Genomic DNA, 12,623 nt, shown 5'->3' on the forward strand with positions numbered 1-12,623 from the left:
AGAGTAGGAAATGCCAGTAAAATGACCATTTCCACTACCACAAGATAAGAGGACAAGGACCAAAGAGAAATCAAGATGTCTTTGGAAATTTCAAAATCACTCATTACTCCAACATTTAAAACTGCAACCTTTAAAACTATGGTCATGATTCAGCGTAACTAATCACAGTGAAAATGGTCCCCTCCCCAAATCCCTATCCAATATCTTCTACAAGATAATAAAAAACAGGCAAACACTAGTGATTGTGAAGATACTGATTCTTAAAAAGCAAATAGCCTAAATACATCTAAATATCATTCCACAAAAAATTTAAGTATAGCTAATCCTTGAAAAATGCGGGGGTGAGGAGCTCTGACCCTCCATGCAGTCAAAAATCTAAGTATAACTTAATATAACTTATAGTTAGTATAACTTATAGTCGGCCCTCCATTTACAGTTTCCCCATATCCACGGATTCAACCCACCTCAGATAATGTAATACTATAGTTTTACTATAGAAAAAAAATCCACATATAAGTGGAACCACACAGTTCAAACTCACGTTGTTCAAGGGTCAACAGTAAAGTAAAAGACTGACACTCTGAAATAAGTTTTATACGTTCAACCTGCCAATGATTTCAATGTTTTAAGATTAAAAAAACATACTTTATTACAAAAAAAATTCCCTGACAACATCAAAATAAATTATCATGTACCTTTCTGAAATGACTTTGATAGTTAACATATTTAAATATGTATTTTTGTGATAAAGTCTACAGAAATGGATTTAAGGTTTTATATATACACACACATATATACTAAAATATATATATATATTTAGTAAATGGATACATTATCATGTTGCACAGAAGTTAATAACAAAATTAATATCTAGTTCTATAGTAAATGCAAAACTACATATCAGGTAAGATAATCTATCCCAAGTAATAGGGCAGGGCAGTAAACAAATAAAATATGCATGTGTGTGTTTCAGAATATAAATAATGTATATATATCTTCTGACTGGGAAAGTGTTTTTAAAAAATTTATTTTTGGGGACTTCCCAGGTGGTCCAGTGGTTAAGAATCCGCCTTCCAGGGGCTTCCCTGGTGGCGCAGTGGTTGGGAGTCTGCCCGCTAATGCGGGGGACGCCGGTTCGAGCCCTGGTCTGGGAGGATCCCATGTGCCATGGAGCGGCTGGGCCCGTGAGCCACAGCTACTGAGCCTGCGCGTCTGGAGCCTGTGCTCCGCAGCGGGAGAGGCCATGATGGTGAGAGGCCCGCGCACCGCGATGAAGAGTGGCCCCCTCTTGCCGCGGCTGGGGGAGGCCCTCGTGCAGAGACGAAGACCCAACACAGCCAAATAAATAAATAATAATTAAAAAAAAAAAAAAAAAAAAGAATCCGCCTTCCAATGCAGGGGACACAGGTTTGATCCCTGGTTGGGGAACTAAGATCCCACATGCCGCAGGGCAACTAAGCCCGTGCTCTCTACAGCCCACGTGCCGCAACTAGAGAGCCCGCATGCCACAACTACTGAGCCTATGCGCTCTGGAGCCCATGTGCCACAACTAGAGAAGTCCACGTGCTGCAACAAAGAGCCCGTGTGCTGCAACTGAGACCCGACGCAGCCAAATAAATAATGAATTTTTTTTTTTTTAAAAATGATTTGTACCATATAAGGTATTTGATTTCTTTTAAAATATTATGTTTGTAAATATTAAATTTATTAAATTCAATCAAATTTATAATTAAGTCTTGGTTAAACAAAAGTGATTAGTACAATTTAAAAATGTACTAAAGAAACTAAAGAAAACTGGTTTCTATTACACATGTGTGTAAGAAATATTGAGAATCAAGAAACTAAACCATGATTTGCTGATTATAGGCACTAATTTATTTATCTCCCATCTCCCTATATTATATTGCCATCAATCTCAAATAAAAATCAACTACTCCTTAAGATGGCCTTTTATGCTCTCCTAAGGGTAGGGATCAGAGGATTGGACAGGGGTGCCTAGAAGACAGAGTAGCAGTTAAAAAATTTAACACCCTACCTTTACAGCTAGGAAATTCAGCCCACTCTCATTGGCCAAAGCCTTTGCAATCATTGTTTTAGAGCATCCAGGAGGCCCATACAAAAGAACTCCTTTAGGTGGCTGAATACCCATTTGGGTGAAAGACTCTGAATGTTTCAAGGGCCATTCCACAGCCTGTTTCAGCTTCAGTTTGATACTTCCCAGTCCTCCTATATCTGACCAGGATACCTGCAAAACAAACAAACAAATAATAAAAATTTTTAAAAATATATATGCAAGAAGGGAAACAGAACTATTTAAGAATCAATAATTTCCTAATAATAATTTCAACGGCATCAAGAAGTAAATTAGGAGTTTATGAAATGTGAGCTGCATATTATAGAAATACTAAAGAAAAACAAAATGTTTCTGTTTGCCAAGACTGGTATAAGTAACTGGTTAAACGATTGAACATTCTGGTAAGTCTATATTCAAATCTACGTGGCTGTAAAAACTAGCTTTCATCTGTTTGAAAATGGTTTGAATCAGTGATCCAAGGTCTCATCTATATATCTAAGTTCTTATATTTCTTTTTTAGCAAAATTACTTTTAAATATACTTCTGTAGGTCCTTATGGAACATGTAATCTTTTCTGCCTTTGGTATATCAATAAAGAATCCTCAAAATTTTGTTCCCCCCAAAAGGCCCCCCAAACAAGATAGCTCTTTAGATATTATTTACTTAATAAATATTCATTGAGAACTACGTACCATATAGTGTACACAGGAAATAGATAAGACATAAATCCAGACTTTAAAGAACTTAACAACTACCAGTAACATGCACATAAATAACCATAGTACAATGGAAAGCATACTAACCACAATAACAAAGAAAGAGAAAAAGGCTTTGGGACTTCCCAGGAAGAAAAGATTATTCCCAGCTGGAAGGCAAATCTGAAAGCCAACTCTTGAAGCATGGATGAGATCCAGAAATGTGAAAATAGGGACAATGTCAGGTAGAGGCCAAAAAATTATGAAAAGCTCAGAAGGAAGTATGAAGAAGATGAGAGGAAAATGGATTTAAGGGAGGGAAATAAAAATAGAAAAGTAAGTTCAAGCCATATAGTGGAGGACCCTGAAGACTAGATGGAGTTCACGAACCTCTTTATTCATAAGAAGTCTTTGAAGGTTTTTAATCTAGAAAGTGATATGGTCTGATCTGTGCTTCAGAAAGACTTCTCCGACAAGATTCATTAGAGAGGAGAGAAAGTGCAGGGAGAACAATTAAGGATCTATCACAAACATCCTTCAAAAAATAAAAATAAAAAAAGGAAGCCTGAGCTAGGGTAACCACATGGAGATGATGAAGACACACCAGAAAAATACTACAGGTCTACAGCTGAGGGTTTTGAAGGCAGAGGAAGAAAGGGAGAATCTGAAGCTAAAGATTTCAAGATGGACTGATAAGAAGTATACAGACCACAGAAAAAATGATCAGTAGGAGAGAAAATAAATAAGATGGTTTTTTAGGATACACAGAATTGCACACATTCACAATTGAATATACATCACAAATGGAGTTGAACATATATCACAAATGGAGCTCTGGAAAGAGAACAGGGTTGAAATGTTAGATTTCAGAGATATCTACATACAAACAATAGACACCATGAGATCAATTAAAGTAGTCAACCATGAGAAGAGAAATGTGGACGAAAGGCAGGTCTATGGATGCTACCTACATTTAAGAGGGAAGAGGGAAAAAAAGAAAGAGGAAGAAAAGTCAGAAAACAATCTACAAACCCAAAAAAGAGAAGGGTTTTGTTTGTTTGTTACTATCAGGAAAAGATTACTTTTTCCAAATGAACTTGCATGGTTTTTGGGGGGGCATTCTATTGTTTTTGTTTTTTGTTCACAGAACAAGGAGAATTCTGTATTATCAACCATAACCCTGAGCTCAGATTTAATTATTTTTTTCTAAATTGCTTTCTTGGGAGTTATCTTGAGAAGTGAGATTACTGGATTAAAAGGCGTGAACATTTTAGGTCTCGTAATACATGATGCCAGTTTGCTATCCCAACCACTTCATCTATTTTAATGGCATGAGCGATACATGTATGTTTCCTTGCAGCATCATTAGCCTTGGGTTTTATTTTGACTTTTTTTTCCTAACTGATTTCTGATTTCACCAATTAATAAAATTAAAATTAAACTTGAGATTAGGGCCACATGATCTTATGGCCCTAAAAACATCCAGCTATCATCAGTAGGAACAAAGTGACTGTTTACCGCAGAAGGTGACTGTGTTCGTATAACCAAGGCCTGATATAGGCAGAAGTGCAGCAGAGTTGTCACACCCTGAGGTGTAGTTCCTGCTTGTGCTCTCTGGTGTTTCTGATCTTTCCTTTATCCTTTTCTTCTACTTTTTAACTTAATTTTGAAATTTTTCAAACATGCAAAAGTTGAAGAAAAATCAGTACCATAAGTGAATATATACTCTACCAAAATTCACCAATTTTTAATATTTACCACTTTTGCTTTAGTACGTGCTCTCACTTTCTCCTTCTCTCTCTACACACACACACACACACACACAATACACACAAAAACACACATACGTTATCAATTTTTATTTTTTTTTAACATCTTTATTGGAGTATAATTGCTTTACAACAGTTTTTTAGTTCCTGCTTTATAACAAAGTGAATCAGCTATACATATACATACATCCCCGTATCTCCTCCCTCTTGCGTCTCCCTCCCATCCTCCCTATCCCACCCCTCTAGGTGGTCACAAAGCACTGAGCTGATCTCCCTGTGCTGTGCTATGCAGCTGCTTCCCACTAGTTATCTATTTTACATTTGGTAGTATATATATGTCCATGCCACTCTCTTACTTCGTCCCAGCTTACCCTTCCCCCTCCCCGTGTCCTGAAGTCCATTCTCTACGTCTGCGTCTTTATTCCTGTCCTGCCCCTAGGTTCTTCAGAACCATTTTTTTTTTTTAAGATTCCATATATATGTGTTAGCACATGGTATTTGTTTTTCTCTTTCTGACTTACTTCACTCTGTATGACAGTCTCTAGGTCCATCCACCTCACTACAAATAACTCAATTTCGTTTCTTTTTATGGCTGAGTAATATTCCATTGTATATATGTGCCACATCCATCTTCTTTATCCATTCATCTGTCGATGGACACTTAGGTTGTTTCCATGTCCTGGCTATTGTAAATAGAGCTGCAATGAACATTGTGGTACATGACTCTTTTTGAATTATGGTTTTCTCAGGGTATATGCCCAGCAGTGGGATTGCTGGGTTGTATGGTAGTTCTATTTTTAGTTTTTTAAGGAGCCTCCATACTGTTCTCCATAGTGGCTGTATCAACTTACATTCCCACCAACAGTGCAAGAGGGTTCCCTTTTCTCCACACCCTCTCCAGCATTTATTGTTTGTAGATTTTTGGATGATGGCCATTCTGACTGGTGTGAGGTGACATCTCATTGTAGTTTTGATTTGCATTTCTCTAATGATTAGTAATGTTGAGCATCCTTTCATGTGTTTGTTGGCAATCTGTATATCTTCTTTGGAGAAATGTCTATTTAGGTCTTCTGCCCATTTTTGGATACCTAGGAATAAACCTACCTAAGGAGACAAAAGACCTGTATGCAGAAAACTATCAGGCACTGATGAAAGAAATTAAAGATGATACAAACAGATGGAGAGATATATCATGTTCTTGGATTGGAAGAATCAACATTGTAAAAATGACTATACTACCCAAAGCAATCTACAGATTCAATGCAATCCCTATCAAACTACCAATGGCATTTTTCACAGAACTAGAACAAAAACTTTCACAATTTGTATGGAAACAACAAAGACCCCGAATAGCCAAAGCAATCTTGAGAAAGAAAAATGGAGCTGGAGGAATCAGGCTCCCGGACTTCAGACTGTACTACAAAGCTACAGTAATCAAGATAGTATGGTACTGGCACAAAAACAGAAATATAGATCAATGGAACAGGACAGAAAGCCCAGAGATAAACCCATGCACATATGGTCACCTTATTTTTGATAAAGGAGGCAAGAATATACAATGGAGAAAAGACAGCCTCTTCAATAAGTGGTGCTGGGAAAACTGGACAGCTACATGTAAAAGAATGAAATTAGAACACTCCTTAACACCATACACAAAAATAAACTCAAAATGGATTAAAGACCTAAATGGAAGGCCAGACACTATCAATTTTTAAATTTTCTGTTGAACCTTTTAAAGTAGGCTGCAGGTATGACACTTCTAAATACTTTAGCATACCTCTCATGAAAATAAACATTCTGGGAAGAAATTTTTAAGGAGGGTAGTCAACAACTATTAAAAATTAATAGATCAGAAAGTAGAGAGAATTAAAAAGAAATAGTCAGTAGATTTGGCAATGAGGTTACTGGATAGTGGTTTATTTCCATCAGTAGAGTTTATTTTTATGCCTTTTAAGAGTGGCATATATACATACATATAATACACACATACATGCATACACATGCATACATGCATACAGAGAGGGACAGTATGTATATATTATATATAATGGATAAAAGCTGTATTTATAACTATCATAAATACAGAAGTCAGGGAAGCAACTTATAAGAACTAAAATGATACTATGTTATTGTTATGATGCTGCATGATATCCATTCAGTTGTTACCATGCAACTATTATACCTATACAGTGAGAACAGCATGCTCTGTTGGAGAACATGCTCCATGAGGAACAGCTATTCCATAACTTGGAGCATGTTTGAGTTATACCTTGAGTACTATAGCAGATTATTTACTTAAGCTAATTTAATAAGCACACATACAGATAAAATTTTCTTCAAGATTAGTACAGAACTATATCCTTCCTAATTAATAGCATTTAAAACAAAATTCAATGATATGCCTATAAATGGCTAGGAGAATGTTTTTCTCAGATATATATGAAACTAAATAAACCTGGCAATACAACCTGATAATTTTCAATATGATAAAATTTGGTATTTAATACATTTGAGTGTGTTTGGTTTTTAATCAGTCTTTTAAAAAATCTTTAAAAAGAGTCATTTAAAAGAACCTAATATCAGATATTAAACCCCTGAAGCACCTCCATGAAACACACATGGAAATCACCAAAATAAAAGATAAGGAAGTCCATATCATAAAAAGTGATCTCTTTAGTTAGGGATCAGGGAATAGTAGGAAACAGTGTCAGCTGGACCAGGAGCTGAAGAAGGCGTGTTCCTCAAGAGAAATTAAGATGCTCCTGCCAGAAAACTGAATGTTCACTGGACATGGAACAGGCCAAAACACCAATGCCACTGCATGGACACTATAGTAGTCTATACTGAGGAGTTGGTCCATTGCCCTGAAGGCTGTAAGAACCAGCAGAAAAGTGAAACAATCCTACCCCCTTCCTATCTCCTGACCTTTGGGGCCCTTGCTTCACCAACTGTCCCTCTCTATTCCTGCTTTAATTATATTCTTCACTATATTTTTTCCTCAGCCTACAAATATTTCCTGTTTCTCCCTATCCTTCAAAACAACCTTACTTTGATATTATTTCTACCTAATATTATATCTCCTCCTTTCTCACCACTAAACTTATTGAAAGATAGTTAATACCCCTTTACTTCTACTGCACTTATATTTTCCACTTTATATTTCAGTTAAGTATTTATCCCCCCAAGCAGTGATAGGAAAGGAGAGTAAAAGATAAAGATAAAAAGTTTAAGATTGGCAGGAAAGCAGGGAGCTAAGGGTATTATGTCAGAAGGTCTCTAGACTCTCAGGAAAATATGAGGCAAAGTCATCTGCAGAAACATCAATCAATCTATTAAATACTGACTAAATGCCTATTTCATACTATGCTGGTTCCTGGGAACAAAATAGTTCCTGTCCATACTGAGTTTTTGACCTGATGGAATATTTCCTTAAAAAGGCATACTTTCATAATTATGCAATTACTATAAAGCCTGGTATATGCTAAAAGGGTAGTCACAGAGTTTACATGGACGGTCAGGAAAAGCTTTTCAGAAGTGACATATGAGGTGGGATCTAATAAACACAGAAATTAGCCAGCTGAAAGTAACAGCAAATGCCGTGGAGAAGACAAAGGTAAAAAAAGCATTATACATTAGGAGAATTAAATAAAAGTAATTCAGTATGGCTAGAATTTAGAGAGCCAGAAGAGGAGTAGAAACAAAAGAGGTTAGCCAGCATATGGAGCTATCAGACCTTGAAGACTCATAAAACATCAAGAAATTTAGACTTTATCCTGAGAGCAATGGAGAGCAATTTAATCAGGGAAATGACATGATCAGACTGCTGGAAGACCACTGTGGTTATAAAGTAGAGTGGGGATTAGAATTGGGAGGGTGAGGAGGAGAGGTTTCTACAGTAATTCCTATAAGAGACTGTGGTAATCTGCACTACTGTAGTAGCAGCAGGGCTATGGAGAAAACAAAAAAGGATAAAAACTATATTAAACAAGGCTAATCAATGAGTCTTGATAATTAATTAGATTTGGAGAGGAGACGGTAAAAAAAGAAAATGAAATCAAGGGTAACAGTCAGGATTCAGACTTGGGCAACTGTGTAAATGAAAGTTACATTAAAAGAGAAAAAAATACATATTTGAAAATTAAGGAATTAGTTTCCAATTACTGTACCGTGGTTGGAATTTACAAGGGAAAGAAATTCAATAAACTTTGGGAAATGTCTTCTATGTGCTCAACTTGTCTTAGAGACTGTAAGCGCACAAAGGTTAAGTGAAATATCTCCAAATATTTTTAATCTAGAAAGAGGAATAAGAACAAAGTATCCTAAAAAACAGTCTTTGTCTAAAGACATAAAATATCTGTCTTCACACAAATTAATACAAAAACTACTGAAAAAAATATAAAATAGGTTAAGATATTCTTAAATATGTGAGATAGTGAGGACAGAGATTTGGAAAATGTTACATATATGAAAAACTTATGTCAAGCTGTTAGAATATGAAAGTTATAATAGCAATTCCCACCTCATATGTTTATGAGGATAGCTATTATATAAGTACAGCCTATAAGAAATTACAAAGGACAATATAAGAATTACCTATTTCCCCAACACCTAAAAGTAACCATTTTTAGTATTTTGGTGTAGTACCTTCTAGTCTTTCAAATGCCTGTGCATGCGTTTTCATTGAGATCATAATATATACACAATTCTATATTCTGCGTTTTAAAAACTTCATACATTTTTTTTGTATGAAATTACTAGTTACTGTATCACTTTGGGCAATTTGCTTCATCTCTCTAAACTTCTTTCTCATCTGTAATAGGGGACAATAAAACCTAAGCTCTCAGGATTATTGTGAGAATCAAACAGTATAGTAAATATTCCATTAACTGCACTTTGCCTGGCACATGTTAACTAATAAATACTAGGTAGGTATTATTTTATTTAAATGTCTGAAAGATGTTTACAATGAATAGTCATATTTTAAAGGACTAGTGACAAAAGATAAAGGACAATCAAGCCATTACATTTGTAGTTTCATGAACAATATTTAATTACCATAACTTTTCTATTCTTTTTCTTTTTGTCTGATTACTACATTTCTAAAAATAAGGGCAAACAAATTTTGCATTTTAATTTAGCACCTGAATGCCAAATAAATGATGGGTCTTTGTATAGCTAAGATACCTATTAAAAATAAATATAAATTGGCTTTAAAATACTATTGCATAGGAGAGTCTTAAAGCACAGAAAGTCATGGGAAAATTAGTCAGTAAGAGAAGAATAAACACCAGCATGAAATCATAAAATCCTAGAACTAGAACAGGAATTCACAAACTAGCTGGTTCACTATCCTACCTTCAGTCAGTATTTCATCTTTCAAGTCCTCTCATCTTTCAACAAATACTATTTTATGCTCTTTAAAATTATTTTTAATTCTATAACTCTCTTAAATAAGTTACACTATATCATAACTGCCAGAAAATTATTCCTACAATCTAACCTAAATCACTCCTGATAATATTATTCTTGGGTCCTTTCCTTCTTATTTTGTCCTGATGAAAATAGTGAACAGCTGCTCACATATGGCTTTATAACTGTTTGAATTAATAATAAAGTTAGAAGTGACGGAACAGCTGTCAAACAAGCACAGACAGCGCAGTGACATAAATTTCCCAAGGGAAATGTCCCCCACAAATATCTCACAGTACTTTCTGAGCAAGCATCCAACAATATATAAATCCAAAAAAAAAAAAACCCAAAAAACAAAAACTCAATTCAAACTGCACACCCACAGAAGTAAAAGACCTGATGATTAGGTTAAAACAAAACAAAACAAAAAAACTTTTATGGACAAGTTCCAAGAGGACAAAATAAAAATGAATGAACTAGGAGAATTACTATGAGAGAGGAATTCAGTAGCTCCAGAGGGACTCACAGTGTCCTTATACATCTAAGAGTCAAGATCCTCTTATTTTCTAGGTGCCAAGTTTTACACTGCCAGGCACAAAAATTCTTTTGAAAGTGTTATTTTTATAGAAAACATGGCAACAAAGAGTGCCTTTCACTTTGTTCTTTCACACTAACAAGTCCCAACATAAGCATAAGAAGCCAGGCACTAGCACGTGGGTTGGCAATTCTCTGCTGGGCCATACACCAGCTTCTTAACAATTCAAATATTTAAAATAGATTTATTTTGATAAGAAATCATAAGGATACCAAATTACTAGGGATACTACATATGACATTTCATTTCGGTGGTCTTCCTCCCAAAACCCCATAATCCCAGCCTAACCGCAATAAAAACAACAGCCAAACTCAAATTGAGGGTCATTCTATACAAAAAGACCTAAACAGTATACCTCAAAACTGTTAAGAACAGAAACACTGTCATAGCCCAGAGAAGCCAAAGAAGACATGACAACTGAATGTAATATGATAGCTTAGATGGGATCCTGAAATAGACAAAGGACATTAGGAGGAACTAACGAAATCCAACTAAAGTATGGAGTTCAGTAAATAGTGTTCAAGACAGGTTTAATCAGAAAACCTGCGTTATTCAAACCCTGCCCATTTCAAAGAAAGGCCAGTCTTTAGGACTGGCCCTTAGCAGTCTTCTGGGAGATATTCTCTGGGCCTTTTAAATATTGTGCCTCTGAGAGTGTTTTTGTATGCCTGAGGCCCTGGGCTATGCTATACCTGTTTGACCAGATAAGTTGACCCTGACAATGTGATTTATGAACATTTGTTTTTGCTCTCGGAAGAGCTAGAATCTAAGAAGCTGAAGTCAGACATGCCGGTGCTGTATACCTACACTGACTGACCTGCAATGAAACCCTGGAAACCAAGGTTCAGGTGAGCCTCCCTGGTCAATAACAGTTCACACATATTGTCACACACTGTTTAGGGGAGAATTAAGTGTGCTCCCAAGTGACTCCATTGGGAGAGTACACCTAGAAGCTTGTTCCTGTTTTCTCCTGGACTTCACCTCATGTGACTTTTCACTTTTGAGTATTTTGATCTGTATCCTTTCACAGTAATAAATCATAACCATGAGTGTAATAGCTTCTGAGTGCAGTGAGTCCTTCCAGTGAATCATCAAGCCTGAGGGTGATCTTGAGGTCCCCCAACAAAGACAGAGAGGCAGATGATAAAATTACAAACAACTTAGAATTCCCTAAAACTCACATTCCCACCTACCCCCCACTACCTATCTATAGGCCTGAACATTAGGGAAACTTTATCTCAGGCTATTAAACTCATCTTTAAATTTGTCTTATGTTTATAGTGGAGTTCTCAGACATCTGCTAATTTGCAGATTACATTTTCTCAATCTATCCCATCTTTCCCACTTTTGCATCATATCCCATTCCACCTTAGAGCTTTGGTCTTTCTATTGGGTCAATACCAGGAGAAAGTTCACTCATATAACATTTAAAAAAAAAAAAAAGCCCCAAAAACTCCCATTTACCATTGCAACAAAAATAATAAAATACCTAGGAATAAACCTACCTAAGGAGGCAAAAGACCTGTATGCAGAAAACTATAACACACTGACGAAAGAAATCAAAGATGATACAAACAGATGGAGAGATATACCATGTTCTTGGACTGGAAGAATCAACATTGTGAAAATGACTATACTACCCAAAGCAATCTACAGATTCAATGCAATCCCTATCAAACTACCAATGGCATTTTTCACAGAACTAGAACATGAAATTTTACAATTTGTATGGAAACACAAAAGACGCCGAATAGCCAAAGCAATCTTGAGAAAGAAAAATGGAGCTGGAGGAATCAGGCTCCCAGACTTCAGACTATACTACAAAGCTACAGTAATCAAAACAGTATGGTACTGGCACAAAAACAGAAATATAGTTAATGGAACAGGATAGAAAGCCCAGAGATAAACCCACGCACATATGGTCACCTTATCTTTGACAAAGGAGGCAAGAATATACAATGGAGAAAAGACAGTCTCTTCAATAAGTGGTGTGAGGAAAACTGGACAGCTACATGTAAAAGAATGAAATTAGAACACTCCCTAACACCATACACAAAAATAAACTCAAAATGGATTAAAGA

The 12,623-nt window shown here is 35.9% G+C and overlaps 1 protein-coding gene across 3 annotated transcripts in view; it reads right to left on the reverse strand.

The window, feature by feature from the left end:
- Positions 1–12,623, reverse strand: part of AFG2A (AFG2 AAA ATPase homolog A) — a 334,710-nt gene that overhangs the window by 251,046 nt on the left and 71,041 nt on the right. For all 3 annotated transcript variants that reach the window (XM_061192006.1, XM_061192005.1, XM_061192004.1), the window contains exon 11: positions 2,036–2,245. In XM_061192006.1, coding sequence (XP_061047989.1) covers positions 2,036–2,245 — 210 coding nt within the window. The remainder of the gene's footprint in view (positions 1–2,035; positions 2,246–12,623) is intronic.

This window comes from Eubalaena glacialis, chromosome 5, assembly GCF_028564815.1.
Source record: "Eubalaena glacialis isolate mEubGla1 chromosome 5, mEubGla1.1.hap2.+ XY, whole genome shotgun sequence".
Taxonomy (NCBI): domain Eukaryota; kingdom Metazoa; phylum Chordata; class Mammalia; order Artiodactyla; family Balaenidae; genus Eubalaena; species Eubalaena glacialis.